Source organism: Lissotriton vulgaris, chromosome 10 (genome assembly GCF_964263255.1).
Source record: "Lissotriton vulgaris chromosome 10, aLisVul1.2, whole genome shotgun sequence".
Taxonomy (NCBI): domain Eukaryota; kingdom Metazoa; phylum Chordata; class Amphibia; order Caudata; family Salamandridae; genus Lissotriton; species Lissotriton vulgaris.
This window is the reverse complement of record NC_141698.1, coordinates 68,654,519-68,674,867: the sequence shown is the minus strand read 5'-3', so window position 1 is coordinate 68,674,867 and position 20,349 is coordinate 68,654,519. Positions and strand designations below refer to the sequence as shown.

Below are 20,349 nucleotides of genomic sequence, written 5' to 3'. Positions count from 1 at the left end.
TGCCTTCCCCTTTTTTTCCCTGCAGAACCCCACAAAGATCTGATTGTCAACCAGTTGTTCTTTGGTGTGAGATATATATATATATATATTCACTGAAAAAACCATAGGTTATAGACCATATATAGTTAGGAATTAGCATTTACAAAACCTTGAAAATTCACTGAAAAAACCATAGGTTATAGACCATATATAGTTAGGAATTCGCATTTACAAAACCTTATTTTACTCACACAAAACCATTGAAATTCCATATATAGTTAGTTGCACTAACTATATATCGCGCACCCGCAATCCACTGCTGATGATGTCACATATTACATCATTCATGACATGGTCAGTGACATCACTGATGACATCTCAAATGACATCACTGATGACATCACTGATGACAACATCCAGTGACTGTATGTTTCTGTAAAGTTAAAATATGTCTTACATATTGAAGAATGAGTGGATGTATAAGTGTCTGGATGAAGGATTTAGTAGGTGCATGACTGACTGTATGAGTGAGTGATTAAATGTGTCTCACTGAGTGCATGGGTTAGTGACTAAACTGTCTTAATTTGTGCATCATTATGTCTGTTGTTCTGTAAACTGTTGCATGTGTTGATAAGTAGCTATATGAGCAACTATATGGGTTATTGATTGGTTGCCCAAGTATTTGTATGGGAGACTGAGTGTGTGTGTGGGTGGCTGGGAGGTGTATGACTCTGTGCATAGATGTGTGAGCAGTTGATTCACTAGATGTATGGTTTCAAAAGTGCATGTGGAAACAGCTGTATGGGCGGTTGACTGTGTGCATGAGTGTATTGGTGAGTGAATGGATATCTCAGTGCTACATGTCAAAGTAAGTACATATGTAAAACACAGTACATGTGAGAGTTGACATATATAAATAACTGTGCATAAGAGCCAGTGAATGTGTGAGTGGCTGTATGGATCATTGTGAACTTGTATCAGGGATTGTATAAGAGAGTAAATATGTGTTAGTATATGTTTGAATAAGTAAAGTTTGTATAACTGTATAGTTGAGGAAATGGAGGTGTGATTGATTCTTTGCATGACTGACTAGGTGTGTGAGTAACTCCATGGATGAGTGACAGTCTGTGAGTGTCTGTTTACACTGATTGTATCTAAGGTTATATTAGAGTCTGAAGAGGTTCATTGTATTATCACATGAATGATATCTTGCTAAGCAATGCTAATAAATTTACAGCTTAATTAACATTCACTGTCAAAGATGGTTGGATGCGATCCTCCACAATTTTTCCCAATTATTTGTGATCATAAAAAATGTAATACATATCAAATTTACTCTGAAAGAACTTTGCAGAATTTGTGTTACTGTTTCAACACGTATCAATAATGATGGTGTAAAATTAAAAGAACAGATTTGTCACAGTCTAATTGGTAAAGATTCCGAAGAAGTTTAGTCCTTTCCGAGAACCCGGCAGTAATGGTTTTTTTTTAAATCTACATTTGAGGCTATGAAACCATCAGGGAAAAAACAGAGGTATGAAAACCTTTGTATTCAAGTGTCCTATTATTTAGACTCAATTGAGGTTGCATAGATAAATATATAAACAACAGGAATAGTTGTCTAATTCCCAGATTGAAGTACACATAGAGTACACAGGTGTTTGGGCTAATTGATGGTATTTGCTGGTGAAAAGCTTACATTTTTTTGTTTATTTTTCCAGATGTAGTTGCAAAACAGGATGGCTCAGTGATTTCAATGCCCGTCGCTGAGAAACACTTATCTACAGGTAACAACTTTAACGTCTGGCAAGGATGGCTCAGTCTTCCATCCTTCTAAGGTCAGTCAATGGACACCCTTGATGTACAGCACTAAGAAATGGCATAAATACAGCATTAAGCACTATTTAAAGAACAGCTAATACCATTACTAATCCACAAACCAAGGAGTGATCTTTTTGTTGCCAAGATTTACAATTTCCGAGCTACAGGAAGATAAAAATTAAACATTATGCGCACAGATAAACTGCAATTAATACTCCTCAAAATAGAGAACTTTGATGTAAAACAGACTGAAAATTAAAACTTCAGGCCTCAGGTGATTACTCCTGTAGACCACATGGCTCCTCGTGATCATGTCATGCCAGAACAAGCATTGCCAATAAAAAAAATAATTTTAAAAAAGGAGTGGTTCATACACTTAAGCGTAGAGAAATACTATATTCATGAATCTGAAATCTACTCTATTGTGGCAATCTTAACTTTATCATGACTTTCCCTTAGGATACAATAAACCATAGCAATTATTTTTTGATGCTCAACACAATCCTCTATTTTACAGTCCACTCCACAGTTGTTGACTAGTAGCTAATCAGAAAGGCTGGTAAAGGTCAATTAAAAAGTTCAGCTGTTATGTCTATTCCTAATTAATATAGGTCTAGAGTAAAATAATGTGGCCACAGGTTTTGAAATACGTTGCTCAGTAGAATATTACTAAAACATTCTTTTGTTAGGGGCTTTTGGGATTAATTTACTAACCTAACAAAAAACAAAATAATTTCATTTGCTAGATTTGTGCCAAAATTCTTGGCACATGAGGTGATCACGCAAAAGTAGCCATTCATTTTACACCACAGCAACCACTAAAAATGTTTTCCTTCCACTAAAGATAATGGGGTAGATGCCTGGCTAAGAGTTTGGCGGACAGCTTATTCAGTCACAAATATCATGTATATCCTGCACACCTTATCACAAGTGCATTAAATCGTATGGCACTTGTAATAAGGCAGACGGAATAACAATCATGTTTGTGATGGAGCTACTCATATGCCAAACTCTTGATTAGGCCCTAGGTCAGTTCCAAAGTCGGCAATATATTCAAGAGAGTAAAGACAACAGCGGTCCTATGCAAGGAGGGATATAGTCAATAGGTAAATATAGACACAATGGAAACTATATTGTAAATTGACTTGCCCAGCCGGGCAGAGGTCTAACATTTAATTTAGAACCACAATATTAGGAGATACCTTCAACAATTTCTTGGAGATGGGCACAAGCCTGTGCCCAGACGTTTACAAATTGTCATGGTTAGCGGAGTGGATAGAAGGTAGAGAAAGGTTTTTAGGCAAAAGCTATTGTTTTCTGTGCATATAGCAATAACAGAATTCACATTTACAGCCTTACTTGAAATATAGTAACAGATACACAACAGAGTATATGGTGTAGAAGTTGTCGACGGCGTTTCGATCCCATTACATAGTTATAGGGATCATCATCAGGAGTGAGTAAAGCCTAATCATTCCTAGCCATGATAGCCGCATTGGGCGAGGCGCACACAGTGGGTGCCGGCCGGTGGCAGGGAGTAGGGGGCAGTCGTTATCTGCGGAGGAACCAGATAGTCCCAATTTAAACGGGCAGCTTAAACGGTGATTACGTTTCTGGCAGGGTTGGGTTTCAGGCAGGTATGCCACGGAGATCAATCTCCCCGTGGAGTGGTTGAGGCGCCAACAATGGGCTGATTCCTCACGAGCCTTAACAGACGACTGCAAGTGCTCAAGTTAAATTAAATATTAGACCTCTGCCCGGCTGGGCAAGTCAATTTACAATATAGTTTCCATTGTGTCTATATTTACCTATTGACTATATCCCTCCTTGCATAGGACCGCTGTCGTCTTTACTCATATGTTCCCCGAGGTCCTGTGCTGACTCGATTGGGTGCCCTTGTTGTTTTTTATAATTAGGCAATATATTCAACACATGCGTCACAAAAATTACAATAAACAAGGTTAAAAACATTTTTTACAAAAAGGAATAGTAGAGAGAAACGTTTGTCAGAAAGCACTTACCAAAGAGAGTTGACTCATTTCTAAAACTGCCCTCGTTTTGAAGGGGAAGAAGCTCATATATAAGAAGTACTTTCCCAAAGAACACACACTGATCAATTAAGCAAACAGGACAATAACACATTTATCAAAGTAGTTCCATAGCAAATCACTTTATTACTTAATGACACCCAAATTCAAAGGCAATTCTGAAATCATTACACGAGAAAAACATGGTACTAACCTCATAGTGATCAAATTGAAAAGGGTCATATACAATCATTGTATTTTAAGAGGTATATACTCACAACTTTTTTTTTTTTAAACTTTCATTCGTATATGGTGTTCCTTCTACTTAGTTTGATTTTGTACAACTTCATTTGAAAACAATTTACTATTCTTGCTTATATTCCTAGAGTGATGACAGTAAGCAATATTCTAATCTGGATTAGCCTAGAAAGAGAGAGAAATTTAGGGATTGTTCAGAAGCCAGATTCCCCCATGTGCAAGTCAACAGAAATACAATTGCACATTTTGTATTTAAAGTTAATGCCTTGCAGTGCGTGACATTATATAATACAGGTTAATATACACTGCTACACAAATAAAAGGCAGGTCATAAGTAAACAACACGGTAAAATGGTTCTTTAAAAGGTCTTCTCTAGTAGAGGACTATCAATACACTCTATACCAAGGAATGCTACTATAAAGATCTTAATTCTAATGGGATTAAATGTAAAGGCCATGTTGTATGAGACAAATTACATTTTCTTCACCAAATACCACACAAACAGTAGAAAAAGCTCTTGTGAAAAAGTCACAGGAAAAACTTATTTACAAGTAATGCCAAAGAAAGTATTCTAGAAACAAACTCCAAGTAGGAATCCATTTGTTTGCAAAACAGGCCAACAGCGAGATCAAAAGCTCACCAGTCCCACCACAGAGGCTCTTTCATGTTTCAGGTTTATGTAAACAAATGATAGTACCCCACAAACCGGCACACCTTGAATTGTGGTAGCAGGAAGCAGAGGTAGTTCACTGATCCATTCAACAGGCTAGGGTTGACGTTAAGGGATGCATGTGCAGTACAGGTATTTAACGATTATCCAGCAGCCTTTGAAGCTATACGGTGCAACTTCACCAGCACATTTGCTGGAGTTGTGCATAGCCTTGAATTGAGGTTACTGATTCTGCGGGGTGTCGAAGCAAAGATATATCAAAACAAAGATATTTCATTGGATTTCACCTGCAATCCAGGATCGGTGTTAGCGGGTATATCTCGAGGAGAGGAAATGTCCAGCCTACAATTAAGACAGAGAGAAGGCCTTGTCAAAGAAAGCACCCTTGCATCCTCCCACAGCCTAGCACTGTCTTCAGGGATGATGCCCAGAGGCTTGTAGATGGTGTATCTGTCCTTCAGTCATGCTGGACCTACCTATGCCTCAGACACAATCGATCGCTCTCTTGTACTAAGGAGCCAAACATCGGAAGCCGACACGGATTCAGCCACTATGAAAGGGCTGTCTCTTTCTACAGCACAAGGATTCCTAGGCCTCATCAAAAAAAGTTTACCCATCATGAGAGGCGCCACAGGGCTCTCCTTTATTACCATTTCGTTAAAAAACACCAAGGACTCTGAAGTAGGGATCCAATGTTTTGACTTCTTTCAGTTTCAGAATACCGCTCCTGTAGTTGAAACTACAAATCTCTTAAAAAGTTGGAACTCTGGGTGAAACTAGATTTCCACATCTTCAAAGTCGAGCTTATTCCATTTGGGGCTACGTTATGTGGAAGCCTCTCAGCAATACCCATCCTAGATAATCACTTACTTTATCCAGCAAGGTTTAGGACCAAGGTGTTCTTTTGATGGGGACATATCCTTTAAACCATACACTGGATCGGTTACTGGTAGATGCTTTCACAAGTTGAGAAAGCTGAAACTGCTGTCCTACCTAATGTGGCAGCAGTATATTACAAATACTGAAACATACCCTTCGCTGGCCACTACTTCCCAGATCCATTGCTTCCACAGAGTACAGCACAGATGTTAGGCTGACTGCAGGAGAACTCACAAAACACAAGCATGGCACATATTACTTTGATAGTAGATCAAAGACTGAATTCTCTTTAAACTTGATGCAATCAAATTGAAGAGCATTAACAATCATCACCCAGTTATCCAGGAGGAAAGGTCTCCACACACCAGCGAGTGAGTGCGCTTAGAAGCCAGAACCAGTAAATTAAGGCTATTTCCTAGGTCAGGCCCAAAAGCAGAGAAGGGCAGCATTCTCTGTACTGGGCACCATCCTTCTGAACTCCTGCTGGACAATCTGAGGCAGTTTGATATCCTGTCCTCTTATAAAGAAGGCTTTAAGACAACCCTATTGTAGACGCTTAGAAGACTCATGCCACGGGGCCTACTGTGGCAGTGTGTGCGCGGTACAAGTGTTATAATTCATTCAAAACTTGGCTATATTTGTAGAATATATAGTGCCTTAGGGTGAAAACAGCAAACCCTACACAGACATCATGCTAGCAGTGGTCTACAACACTTGGCTGGCAATGTGTTAGGTTGTTTTTACATCATATACAGGGCCTTGAACATTCTTTACCAAATATAGTATAGCAGAAAAAACATCATCAAAAGAGAGGAACCCACCCCAGCATAGGAGTAATGTTAGTAAAGGGCTCAGACTAAGATACGAGACCTGCAAAACATTCCCGAGCTAGGATCGATTTTAAAGTGTCAGTTCAGTCAACCTTGATGAAGCAAGCAGGATGTACTACATATTGATGTCATTGCTCCATGTCCTGTTGTATTTCACATCACCATTAATAAATAATTTTATGATTGTCTCAGTCTTCCAAAAGGGCATCGCCTATCGATCAAGACCTTTATTAAAAATATATTTACAGTTCATATACACTAGTCTATTTCTTCAAAAAACTACCACTTCTTTGAAATTCACAAAGGGTTTACATAACTGCATCTTCAGGCAGAACGCTTAGTTACAATTGAACCACAGAGATATATAAATTAATTTTACTATTAACAACTTGGTGTGAAGGTCAGTCACAAGAGCCATCCTTCCATCCGTCCCGCCACCGCTCGTCAACTTTGGAACAGTCAAACTCAGACTTTCCCAACTTCCTGTTGACGTCATTGTGGAGGAAGCACAGCCATTGGGATAAGTTGTGTCTGGTGCTGGTGTCAGGTTGCTTTGTGGCGAGTCTAAAACAAACAAAAAACAGAATGGTTTTTATAATGTTGTTATGCTACTTCCTTTAAAGTGCATGCACCATATGTCTAACAGCTTTTCCCCGACAATATATGTCAGACGAGGTGACCTAAGAGAAGACAAAAGTAGTAGTAGTACTACTCTGGACACTCATGAATGACGCCAGAATGCTTCCCATAAGCCACAGAGCAATTCTACACTTGTCCAACTAAGCATGCTACCCGCCTGCTAATGAGCCTCGGTGTCTCATCAGGGGCAGGAAGCGATATATATATATATATATATATATATATATATATACATACATACATACATACATACACACACAACTGAAGGACATTTAATTGAAACATAGTCCCAAAGTGATTTAAACTTACTAAGGGCCTGATTAGGACGCTGGTGGTCCAATAGACCGCCGCAGCCACAGTGGCGGTGCGGGCAACGGCAGTCCGACTGCCGTATTACAAATTGGGTGGTCAGACCACCATGGGAGAGCCGCAACACCCAGGGATCATAGATCCCTGGCAGTGTTGTGGCGGTCTTGAGGCTGCAATGGCACCGCCATTACGAGATTCCTCTCTGCCACGGTTTTCATGGCAGTTGAGCCCGTCATGAAAACTGTGGTAGAGAGGATATAAAGGGGGCCCTACAGCGCACCCCGTTGCCTGTTGTGCCCCTCAGTGGATGCCTAGTTCCTGCATGGCATGGACTGTAGAGTCCATGCCGTACAGGAAATGCCTTTGATGCTCCCACTACGTTGCCTTTTTACAGAAGCACTGCTGTGGAACCACCAAAGATACACCCGCCAGACACGAGAAAAAGTGTAATCTGGCTGGCGGTGTGAGCGTGGCGGTGTCGTGGCGGCCCCTCTCCTATGCCGCCAAAATCAATTTCTGGCCCTAAGTGTTGAAAACATGCAAAGATGAACAGCCAGGATGGATTTGTGTATATTCGGCAGGGCCGGACTGGGAACCACAACCGGCCCTGGCAAAGTCCTCGGCCGGCCCCCCTCCCCACTCCTCCGGGGGGGGGGGGTGGGTGGGTTGGAGGTGCCGCCGAGCTCTTTGCCGGGGCAGGTTTTCTGCCGATTTTGGTACAGGGCCGATTTTGCAGCTATGGTGCAAAATCGGCCCTGTAACAAAAACGGCCCCCAGGGGCCCGAAACCTGCCCCCACCCGTGCGGCGCACCGAGGGATTACCCGGTGCCCGCTATAGCCAGTCCGGCCCCGATATTCGGACTACAGAACCAACTTGTGCAAGAAGATCCTGCTAAAGAAACTAAGATACAGGACTCAAGGATTACAACATTAAGTAGCAGGGGAGCACTTAAAATCATTTGGGACTTGTGAAGTGTAGTTAGCAGGCATGAAAGTCGAAAATACAAAACATTATTACCACTTCTATTGAACAGTTTGGGGAACACACACAAATAACTTCACTTTGGTACATTGAAGAAATAACCCAGTGTTTTGTTCTTGCATTTTTAGTTACGAAGTCCTTTGAATGAGTTAAGAACCATAATACTGAGTTGCCCTGGAAGAGCATTAGGCTTTTAGGCAAATTAATCCGGGGTACAACCATATAATAGAAGGGTGTGTAGATGAGTCCTTTTGTAATACACATTGTGCAGGTGCACATTTTGTTTCCACTCAATATCAATTTGTCATTCACATGTTGCATGGGGGCATAGCAGAAAGCAAACGAGGCAACACCTCCAGCTACAAGTGCATAGAATGTCTGAATTCATAATCTCAGAGCTTCAGAAGTTCGGTTCTGTCAACATTCACCAGATCCAAAAGGATAAAGGTATTAGAGAAACATCTTCAACTTTCAGTCAGTGCTGCTGTCAAAGGGATGCCAACATCTACCTTTCCAGAGCTGGCATGTTTGCCCATTGATTTGTTCACTGAGAAAGTTTACCTTCAGACAGGAAATACTGTGCACCACTACTTCGTTCATACAGAGGTATCAGAGTTCCACTACCAGAATTAGAAACATCGTTTATCAATTGTGATCGGTCCATAAAAGAGTCAGTGAAATGGCCACTAACTGTGGTAGAGAAAAGAAAGGGTTTAGAGTCACAAAGGCATTGATTCAGCTTTCACAACCATGTCCTTAACCAGCTGTCTGGTCAATCACTGAGCTTTCTCTTAGGATGGCCATTCCCACCCCTTGTCCTCACATGTGCACTTATCATGATAGGTGGCACCTCTCAAAGTCAAGGGTCCTGGCACATTGTGACGGAGTAACCCGTCCTCAAAGATCTACATCAGGCCCAGAGTCACTGAATTACTGGTACAGATCCAAAACAAGACGCACCATAACTGAGTGAGTCCTACTACTCCACTGAGCCTTATAGCATTACATTTTAGATAGTGTATGGCTCATGAAAGCAGATTATTCGTATGATGAGCGACCGTCATTCAGAGAGTCTGTTGGGAGCCTAAGCTGTCCTTCAACTCTACCTAATTAGCTTTGGCTCAATATAATGCATTGCTTTTAGCAGAGGCAATGCCCCTACTAGATTCTTACCATGCATGTGGCTCTGAGTCAAGTCGCTGAGCACATTTAAAAGGACCTAGAAAAACGTGGCTTGCACCACTTTTGGTCTTAAATGGGCATACTATATTACTTCGGTCATCAAGTTCCTTGATTGTCTTCTGGAAAAGTCACGGTTTAAAATATTGTGTATTATATAACACATTTCTTCTCTACGACAGGCCAGATTCTTACACTTTTCCACATTAATGGCAAATCGGTTGTAAGCTCAGCTTGTTTCCTGATGTGCCGTCTTCTCCTCAGGGTAGCGTGGAACACAGGAGTCAGAGTACGATACGGTTGAGATACTAGGAGCAATTAGGGTGCCTTAACCAAGAAAGATAACACACAGAATCCTGTATCTAAGAAAAGGACCAGACCACTGCTAATGCAAAAGCTCCAGTGAAACCTAAAGGGGATTCAGGTTTGCTCGACAATCGGCCCAAAGCTGAATAGTTAAAAGCAAACACTCATTCCTCAACACACTTACTCTTTGTGCTAAGGCATATTCACGGCGGCAGCTCCACAGATCCCCGATTTGTGAGTAAACCCACAAATCACGGACAAGCTCTGCACAAAACCTTTAATGAAACAAGTGATTACAGAGCATTCTCTAACAAAACCAGGTTACATCACAACATAATATAAGGGGTTCATCGAGACCTACAGATGTAGCACTTCTGAGATGATGCAAGGGGCAAAGAGCAATCTTATGTTTTTTTCTTTAAAAATTCAATTTAAAAAAAACAATATAAGTATGCACCTTTCTCTTAAATCTTCTGCACATTCATCACATGGAAAAAACTTGGAAAATAAAGTAAAAAAACTTTTCATGTCCTCCTGCTGATGACTTGTTGGCTGGTCTGGATAATAAGCAGCCATTGTGTGTAGGAACGACCATGTGCTTCGGCCAAGTTCTTCTCGGTCTAAAGGACAATCTGTGGGGCGGTCTCGCTCCTCCTCAACACTGGTCTGCTGTAGAAAAGAGGACAAAGTGAATGAAAAAAACATCAATGAATTATTGAAGGGAAAACTTTCATAAGATGTCAAAATACTCTTTGTCCGCACCTTCAGAGCTACAATGGATAACGGGATAAACAGAAACCTGGTGGTGTAAATTGATGAGCCTCAATCGAAAAACACTGAAGAATACAAAGAACTATTGCTTATTTGCCCACCATGCCACCTCAGATTAGATCCAGATATATGAAAATAGGCGCAATAGGTATGCCAAGGTACTTTTAAGACTTTGGTTAGCCGAATAAAGTGGTTTGACTGACGACAACAAAAAAGTATGCTAAGGTATGGGACCCGTGCTCACTGTGCCACTGGAATCAAGTGGCACCTAATAGAAGAGGCCAATCCTGTTCTTGGATTGCTGGTGGTTCAGTTCAGAGATGACCTGATATGGTACTTCGAGCTAGACTTTTCCTATTAGAGCAACCACCTAGGAACCTGCACTCTAGAGAGGCACCTTGCCTCAAAATCCCAACGTTCAAGCAAAAAAACATGGGTGGCACATCCTACTCTGTTGAAGCAGCCAAACTATGGAACTCTATCTTCCAACAAAAGATCCACGGATAACCACCTTATTTTCAGAAAACGACTCTAGAATTGGCTCTTCCTCATACAGCCACCATACGCAAACAGAAATATACAGCATATCCCTCTGTACATAAGCATTTATTTGAACTATAGATATGTACCTATATATGTGTATTGCTTTGTATAAACGTGTATAATAATATGGTTTTTGAAAATATGGATTTTCGTTAGTTCTGCCTAACAAATGTACATATTATTGATAGTTACATTATCAACATGTATATAAGGGAGTGCATAAATAATTAAATCTTTTATTAGAACTATTTATTGACAATTGCTTCACTATTGAATTACTAAAAATAAAAATAAATTAAAAGTACAACAACACTTGAAAGCCGGAGTTTAAGTGCACCTTTAATCTACATATACACGTTTCATATACTTAAGTATATATATATATATATATATATATATATATATATATATATATATATATAAAAAAACTTTTCTTCTAATTCAGCATATCCAATGCACTGCACTATTTCCTATTTCTCACCCTATACCGCTCTTAATATAGCCTCTACCTCTACTCTCCCATTCATTCCAAACTCTATACCACTACCATGATCCCCAAAATAACCATTTCTAGACTCTTCCCCTCTCTACCCCACCTTGCATCATCCTATATCTCTTTTACTATTCAGATCTCTCAAAGAAGCCTTTCTAAACCCCTACCTCTGACTCTCCCCCTCCACCTTCCTTTTACTCATCCCAAACCCCCTCCTACTACGATGAAGTAAAAAAATAAAAAAAAGATTCTAGACCCTTGCCTCTTCTAGCCCTCCTTATCTCTTCTAGCCCTCCACTATTCCTTTTCAATCCAAAAAACAGAACACCACGTCTACCACTCAAATTAATTTCATATTTCCCTTTACTAACTACCACCCACCTCCCTTTTTCTCACCCGCAAACCCCCTCCTATGGATATAACCCCGAAACTAAAATTTGTAGACCCTTCCCTCTTTTATCCCTCTGCTATTCCTTTTCAATCCAAATTACAGACTAACATGTCCACCACTCAAATGAATTGCATATTCCACAATACTAATTACCACTAATCCTGTTTGGGTTCCAGAGTAGTGTGCTACTCATCGAAAAGCCCAAATTGAGACAGCGAGAAGCGATGCTCATCCTAAAATTTAACACTACGATTCGGGGCTTAAATGAGATGTCTGAATCATATCATCTTTGAAACGCATCGAAACAATTCAATGCTTACTAATGATCTTGGTTAAACATTTTGAGTGAGGCCTATTAAACCGTAATATTAATAAACATGCATCAGTGTGAGATGGAGCATGATTGACCACATAAATAGTGTCAGGCGTAGTTTAAAACCCCAGCCAACGGAGCGAAATGCTGCCGAATGTTGCCTAAACTACAAATCCCAAACATCTAGCTATCCCAGCAGACAACTAAGCCCACGCGCAAATTGAACATTTTCGAAAATATAAACGTGGTTCTTTACTTCAGCCAATGGATCGTAATGGTGCCCTAACTACAAACCCCAGCCATCCCAGCAGATAAACAAGAGAACCAAGCTTTTCCGCAAACATTTAAACATGCGAATAATTGTAACACGTAGTTTCTCCTCTTACGTATTCACATTTGAGCACTCGAGCAAACAGTACGAGTTTTAAGTACAGACAATAGTTGAAAAGATTTTTATAAAATAATCTGCAAACATGCAAATAAAATGCAAAGTATTGCTCCCTGCCATATTTATTTACATCTAAATACTCCAGTAAATAATATGAGTTTCAAGCACGGACAATTGTCCTGAGTAGCCTCATCCAGACTACAACTTCCAGCATAACTTGCACACCAGCACGGGAATCCCAGCTTTCTTTAAATACGTCTAACCGGAAACGACAACCAGATGGAGTCTGCATTGATGGCGGCACCCCACTAAGGAGGATACCAAGAAAATCTAAGGAAACCGGCGAGTTATTCCGTTTTATGTTAACCATTCCGACCGTTGGACCAAATTAACCAGTATACAGCGATGCGGCGCTGTTAGAAATTTTAATGCTGATTGCCAACATGTAACAAATGGCCATCTGCATGTTTCAAAGTCAATTTCAATCCCGCTATTTTGCCACAACATTAGCATTAGTTTCCCCGACGCCATTGTGCAATATTAACAGTCCACTGACCGACGCGATTCACACGTCTATAGAGCTCACGTCCTTTTGACACCGGTACGTCGTCTGACAACAAATTTATATCTTTCTTTTAGAGAGCAAATCACCTCTCATTTAAGGAACGATATTTACGGAGACAGAACCCAAAATGAACCACTTGATCGTCAAAAACATGTAAGTTACACAACTATCAGATACTTCAATAGATGCCTCCCCTTTTGAAAACAAGATCGCTAGAGATGTATATTTCATTTTTTTCCAGCTACCAAGACATGGATAAAAATACAAGATAATTCAGGTATGAACCGAGAGTGTGCTGAGTTGAATGTAAGTTGAGGGACGTTCATGTGAATGATTGACAGGACGTTATTTATTTTATGTCTTTCAGATATTGTTGTTTGGTCCTGAAGAGAATCCCCCAAATCTCAGGGATTCGACACGCGTCGACCCCCCCAGTCTTTCTGATTCATTTTGCTTTTTAGACCAATCGATTTTCAAACATGTTTTGATTACAAAAATGTTGGATGGTCTATTTCCTGAATGAAATTTGTACTCGTATATCCCTCCGTTTAGTGGAGTATGCCCACCTGTTTAAATTAAAAGCAGGACCTTTATAGGGCCCCCCAATAATAAGAAACCAGCTTTTGATAGAGGAAAGGTTCCCTATTTCTTCCCTTTAAGTCTTATATACCTGTTCTTGTCTGTTGTCAATTTGTTGTCCATGAGTGTTATGCGTTAAATGTACAACCCTTCGGGTTTAATTTCTGGCACTTCTGCCTTTTCCTTTTGTTCTCAACCCTTAGCCTAAATATCCTCTTTTTCACATCCTCCTAGATTGTATATGACAAATGTAAATCAATGTGAATTGTAGCCATACACTTGTTGTTTCTACTAACTCAAAAAAGAAAAAGAAAAATATAACCAAAAACAAAATTAATTTTTTTGTTAAATATCTTGACTGAAAGAGTGGTCTTTGGGACGAGCGATAGTTAGCTCATCGCTTTTTCAAACTATTAAACCATTGCACAGTACTGGTAATTCCTGTTGTTCATTACGTTATTGGCACAGCCTTACTGTGCTCCAGCCAAAACCCTATTTGTTAATTGAACATGTGGATATGGCCACACGTAGTGTATTAATTTGTTTTGACCGTTTAAAATATTTTTTTACCCAGCACTATATAATTTTTTTTTTTTAAATGTGCTATGTGTGCACTTTCCGAATTATGATATACTCTGAAATATTTGCACAGTTAATTTACAGACATTTAAATGTTGTGTGCTACAAAAACACCTTCCCTCTCACCCCACCAGATTGTCACATAAATCCTCTCACTTTCAAGGCAAAACAAGCATTTACAATGCAACGGTGTCGCCTTTGCAAAAGTTAGAGCTATTGGCATTGTAAATGACAAAATGTTTATTTATGTGTTGGTTTTGAAAACAGATAAATAAATTTCATTGTCATTTACAATGCCAATAGTTTAATCTGTCGCAAATGTGAGACCTATTGCATTTGCGCACACACACACACACACCCACAGAGCCACACACACACACACAGAGCCACACACACACACAGAGCCACACACACACAGAGCCACACACACACAGAGCCACACCCACACAGGCGGGGCGAGGCTCTGTGGCTGTCACTCAGTACCGGGTGATGCAGCAGGTGCTGTAACACCAATGCCTGGGAGCGTTTGAGGACCTACTGCAATCCGATTGTGGGTGTTTTGCCTGCCCACTCACGGTGCTCAGAGGCCATTTTCCGTGCATTATCCTATCGTACTTAAGAGTAGTGCTGGCTACTCTACATTTCATTTATTTTTTGGCAGTTTTATATAGCGCCAGTCGGATGTAGTGAAAGCACTTCAGCCTACGTGACTGGAATATCACCATTATGACTCGAAGAACCGAGTTAAGGACTACAAATGCAGAACACAGTCACATTTTCCCCAGCAAAACTGTGTAATGACGCTGCAGCAGAGGTATGTACACAGCTTACAGATCACGATTTTTAACATAGGCGAGGCTGCAGGGGAACTCGAATTTTCCATTAAATAAGGTCAATGAACTAAAGAACCATCGAATTGGATGGTTGATTAAGATCGTGACATTTATGCAGGTCTCAATACACAAAATGCAGCATCTGTAATGAGCGACGCTATCAAAAGTGCAATATTGAGGCGGAAAGTGCTATTGGAAGGTATGGCAGGCACATGAAAGGACACCCAGCAGGAGCAAGATGGCCGCCATATTCTACTGCAGCCCTTGGGTTTGTAAAGTGAGCAGGCTTCCAAAAAACTGCGACTTCCTCGCAGTGTTACTCCAGTATGCGCACACTGCATGTGGGCCCCCACAGACACTCCTAGGAATAAGCCTCAGGGCAGCTACGTGGCACTGCATACCATCAGCTAAGAGGAGCTCGCAATATTCATTGAAAGACCGGATGCTTTCATGACCTAACTCGAGTGCGAGGGGTGCTCTTGAAAACTGCTTTACACGAGCACCAGTTCCATTATACAGGGTCATATTTTGTTTTCTTTTTATGCAAGGCACCTGTTTTTTCTACAAGATCTGTTCAAGTATGTTTTTTCCTAACTTGACAAAGAAGAGGAAAGTTGATGCTCTGCAGGGATTGTTATCCGTAAGGCTAGCTTATGATTGGTGCTTGCACTATGACATCATGGGCACTTTAGACTGCTAAACTCCATTAATCTGTTTACTGGCTTATTTTTCTCTTCCATGTTGTGTGTTAATTTTGCTTTGCTACTAGAGAAGTACAGTAAAGAAGGCATAGTCATAATCTGCCCCTCCCTGTTTTTAATAGCATCCAAACCTCCTGTCACTTTTAGCAGGGGAGATTTCAGTCGTTTTTTTTTATTTAACTACTTGCATTTACGCTTAATAAATGCCTAATCTGGAACGTGTACTCGTCACATCTCACCAAGTCTGTTTTATCCTACAATACACAACTTGGTTGCAGCCTGCTTTGACAAGTAGGAAACAAATATAAAAGACACCACGTCACAACATACCTTGCAGAGTCATTAGATTGAGAGGAAGAACGGACTGACTTTTTAACATGTTCAGTTTCTCGGAATCTTTTCAGGAGGGGCAAACAATATTTAATAAAACTGCACTAATGAATAAACTGAGGCTGCGCGATGCCCCAGAGAGACGGGTGCTCAAAGAGAACTTCTGGTATAATTAACCCTTTCCATGCTCATGACGAGCTCAGCTCGTCATGAGGCACAGTTGAGCTGTGCTGATGACGAGCTGAGCTCGTCATGAATAAAGCCAAACAGCAATTTCCAGCACAGGGGAAAAATAACCACAGCAGCGATTAAAAGAATTATGACCAGATTAAAAAAGCACAACCCCTCGCGGAGATAACGTAGTGGGTTACTGTTTACAGTTCACGGCGTCTTTTGCCAGTTATACATTTGCCTCATACAATTACCACATAACCACGGATGACACGCCCCAGTAGTGGGCCACTGCCCAAAAGAACTTATGCAACAGCCTGCCCTGCTTCTGCCCTCGTATCATCACACATTTTTGATGAATGTGCTTGGGGGGGTTGCTTTCCACAACCTTAACGGTTTTTAAGGCATAACATCGATGATTTTGGAGGCGCAGTATAAAACCGATCATTGCAACATGTTGACAGTAAAGGCACAGAGTAAAATTACTGAATCCCCGTTTGTCCCAGCATCCCCGATAGGTGCGGGGTCGGGGCACCCTGTTTAACCCAACAATAACACAGTTTACATTTCAACCTGCTAAAAAGATCGCCCCTCTCTTCAATACAAACCCAACAGACACAATATCTTCCCTGGATTTTTTTTAACTCTCTCTTAGCTCTTCCCAAATATTGGCATGCACGGTACACGTTACACAATGAATTGTATAATCAGATCAACCAGCGGTTCCACCTGCCAGCTAGTGGAAAAGAAAGAAAAGATAGATAGATAAATAAATAAATAAAAGCTGAAAGGTCCTACACTGGCGGTTTCAGCAGATACCAAATGCCCGCGTTCTAACACCCCTGCCCCGCGTCCATTGCACACTTTGGCGCGCGGACTGGGAAGAAATTGCCCTTTTATTTGCCACTTATGAGACAAAAGGCGGCCTGTGGGCATTAAAGCGGTAACCCTACCTTCGCGCGTCTTGAACAGCTCCGGCAGGCAGAGGATAAACATGATGCCCACTGCAGTGAGGAGTTTCGTGAGCGTGGACTTGGCGCCGGCCCTGCACATGTCACGCTGTAAGTTTGTTTGTAGGACGCTTCCTGGTTCAGCGAGTGTCTTCAGTGATGTCGAAGCCGCCCGCGCCTCCTTCGAAGTCATTCCTTTTTTGAGCGAAACTATTTTTTTGTCCACAGCTAAGCCTTTTTTTGTTGCGTTGAGCTCCATCAGCTAAGGTTTTTTGCCTACCGACATCAATTTTCCACGAAGATAGCCGAATTTCAAAAACATTCAGAATTTGTTTTTATCTAAGCAACAGAAATGAAAATATGATTTAGGGTCAAAAAAGAACAGTAGAACAAGCGCTTGGCTGTCAAGTGTACAGTGTGCATACACGTGACAATTTTAGGTTTGCTCTTGGCCTCTAATGCATGTCTCTTGCGTGATGATTTAATTGGCATCGTTTCGGAAGGAGTTGAAATAAGTGATCTAATGCCGATATCTGGGGCATGTTTGTGTTTTCATTATTAACACATTACATTACGGACTGGATTCACAAATAAGCATCCGCTAAGCCAATAGGTGGCAATGGCAACCTGATGAACTGGATAATTTTTTAGTTTATTGCAAGCATATTGCACCAAAATTATGCAGCCACTGCCTAACTACCGCTTGCACTAACAATTAAAAAAACTAGTTGTTGTCTGATTTCTTCCTGCGTACTCCAGAGTTAACACTTCATGGGAGATCTACATCATAGACACAGAAGAAGGACCAGTGGTGCGCGCGCACCAGAGGAGCGGGGGTAAGGGAGCACGAAGACGCCGAGACGAGGTAGGGGATGTGTGTGTAAGCGCCGGGGGGTTCTCTAGGGATGTGTGTGCGTGCGTGGGGGTCTGTATGGGTGTTGTATGTGTGTTGTGAAAAGCCGGCCGGAATCGGAGCGCGTGTTGACGCGCGTGACCTGATCCCGGCAGGCTGCTGCTGCTGCGTGCGCTTGACAGTCTGTTCGCCGAGATGAGGTAGGGGATGTGTGTGTAAGCGCCGGGGGTTCTCTGTGTATGTGTGTGCGTGGGGGTCTGTATGGGTGTTGTATGTGTGTTGTGCATGTGTTGTGAAAAGCCTGCCGGAATCGGAGCGCGTGTTGACGCGCGCGACCTGATCCCGGCAGGCTGCTGCTGCGTGCGCGTGACAGTCTGTTGTCCTCTCCCTTTCAGTCCTTGAAAGCCGGAATGATAACAATAGTCTCGCTCTGCGACAGCAGGCCTTTGGCCTGCAATCGCGGGGCGAGACCTAAAAAGTACACACTAATCTACCTTTGCAGGCATAGCCTGACATTTTGACCTCTCTTTGAATGCACAGCAAATGTAACAAGATAAGAACAACATTTAAAAGGAATGTTTAAAGGCAAGCCGAGGAACGAGTCAAAGAGGTGGTAAACAGGATATGCTCCACAGGTGGGACAAAGACATCGTGGACAGCCTAAAACAAATAAAGCCAGAAAACAGAAAGCAAGCAAATGTGAGTTACAGAACACAAACAAAGCCAAAGGTAAGCAATGGGCGGAATACATCACTAAGTCAGCTTTCAGAATGTCCCCAAGAAGTCTTTAGCAACCTGACAGATGCACCTTGCCATTACATTAAGATGTTTTCTCCACATCGACCACATGGGCAAAAACCAACAGAACTTTCAATGGATCGCGAAAGGAGGAAACCTTTTGCCACCATTTACTCTTCTTAGTTTTTTATTAATTGTTATCAGCTTACTAATTTCTTACCGTTTTTCCTGGCTCTCCAGGATTCTGTTTCCGCTGCTGCTTAATCCAACTCTTGAAATCCATGCAGGCTCGGCATGGCTTCTTTTTATCCCCGCTCCCTTCTGCAACTAAACCTGCCTGGAAGAACTGCGCTAGCGCCTGTGACTGATCAGACAAAACACGGTGACCCTGAGGGGTGGGTGCCGCAGAGGGTTCCTGTGCCGAGGCAACGGGAGACTGAGCTGCGGAGTCCGGACGTCTTTCACCGGGCGCCGCCATATTGAATTCGCACAGCCTTCTGGGTACATCTCTAGCCTTCGCTCTTCATTTGCATCACTTCTTATTTACTTCCTATTAGTAGAGCGTATGTGGCTTCCCTAGCGACCACGCATATCCACGTGCTAGCGCGAGCGTGTTCTCAACTACGTCAATGTGGCCCAATGAGCGGTCGACTTCCTTTCTTGTGTCAATTTTGATTGGTTGACTGTTGACATCGGTGGGTTGTGCGGAAATACTGCAGTGAGCTTGGAAGCAAAGGATCGGAGCTCCGGTCTCTCTTCAACCGGGCATTGTCGAAATCAGCTTTCGAACGAAGGTTATGTCAGCAGATAGTGTGGTTGGTGTGTAGAGCATAGGAAAAGGAGACCGGGTGGAGCTTCCGCGGCGGCGAATGAGGATATGATGGGGGATGTTAGTTTTATTTATTTATTTAATGCGATTTTATATAGCGCTAACATTACCCAAAGGTGTCAGAGCGCTTTACAAAAGAACCAGTTGCGATACATAAGGACTTTGGATTACATGAGTTAAATAAAAGCGCTGCTACAAATGGGGAAACAGCCTTTGCAACGAGGTTTTTACCTCGTTAAGCCTTTACAACTCATTTTTAGTGGGTCTTCCCCCACTAATACATTGTTCATTAATATAAAACAATGCGCGGTATTGGAAACCGTCGTACAACCAGGGCTCGAGTCGGGGTACCATGCGGATGGACGGCGTCTCCCCAATTGTTTTACCAGGAGCTCGATTCCTGGAGCAAATGGAGCCACACATTAACTCTTTGGCCTCTCTG

General features: G+C 41.7%; 1 protein-coding gene across 2 annotated transcripts; it reads right to left on the bottom strand.

The window, feature by feature from the left end:
* Positions 1-3,954: 3,954 nt before the first annotated feature.
* GFER (growth factor, augmenter of liver regeneration) lies at positions 3,955-19,826 on the bottom strand. Of its 2 annotated transcripts, none has more exons than XM_086940506.1 (3): positions 19,299-19,826; positions 10,338-10,549; positions 3,955-7,029 (listed from the first exon to the last, which is right to left on the bottom strand). In XM_086940506.1, exons 1-3 carry the CDS (start codon positions 19,554-19,556, stop codon positions 6,867-6,869), a joined length of 633 nt encoding a protein of 210 aa, XP_086796632.1. In that variant the 5' UTR covers positions 19,557-19,826; the 3' UTR covers positions 3,955-6,866. The 2 variants fall into 2 exon arrangements, with proteins under 2 accessions (XP_086796632.1, XP_086796633.1); XM_086940507.1 differs by having other exon boundaries at positions 10,338-10,546; positions 19,299-19,582.
* Between the last annotated feature and the right edge of the window lie 523 nt (positions 19,827-20,349).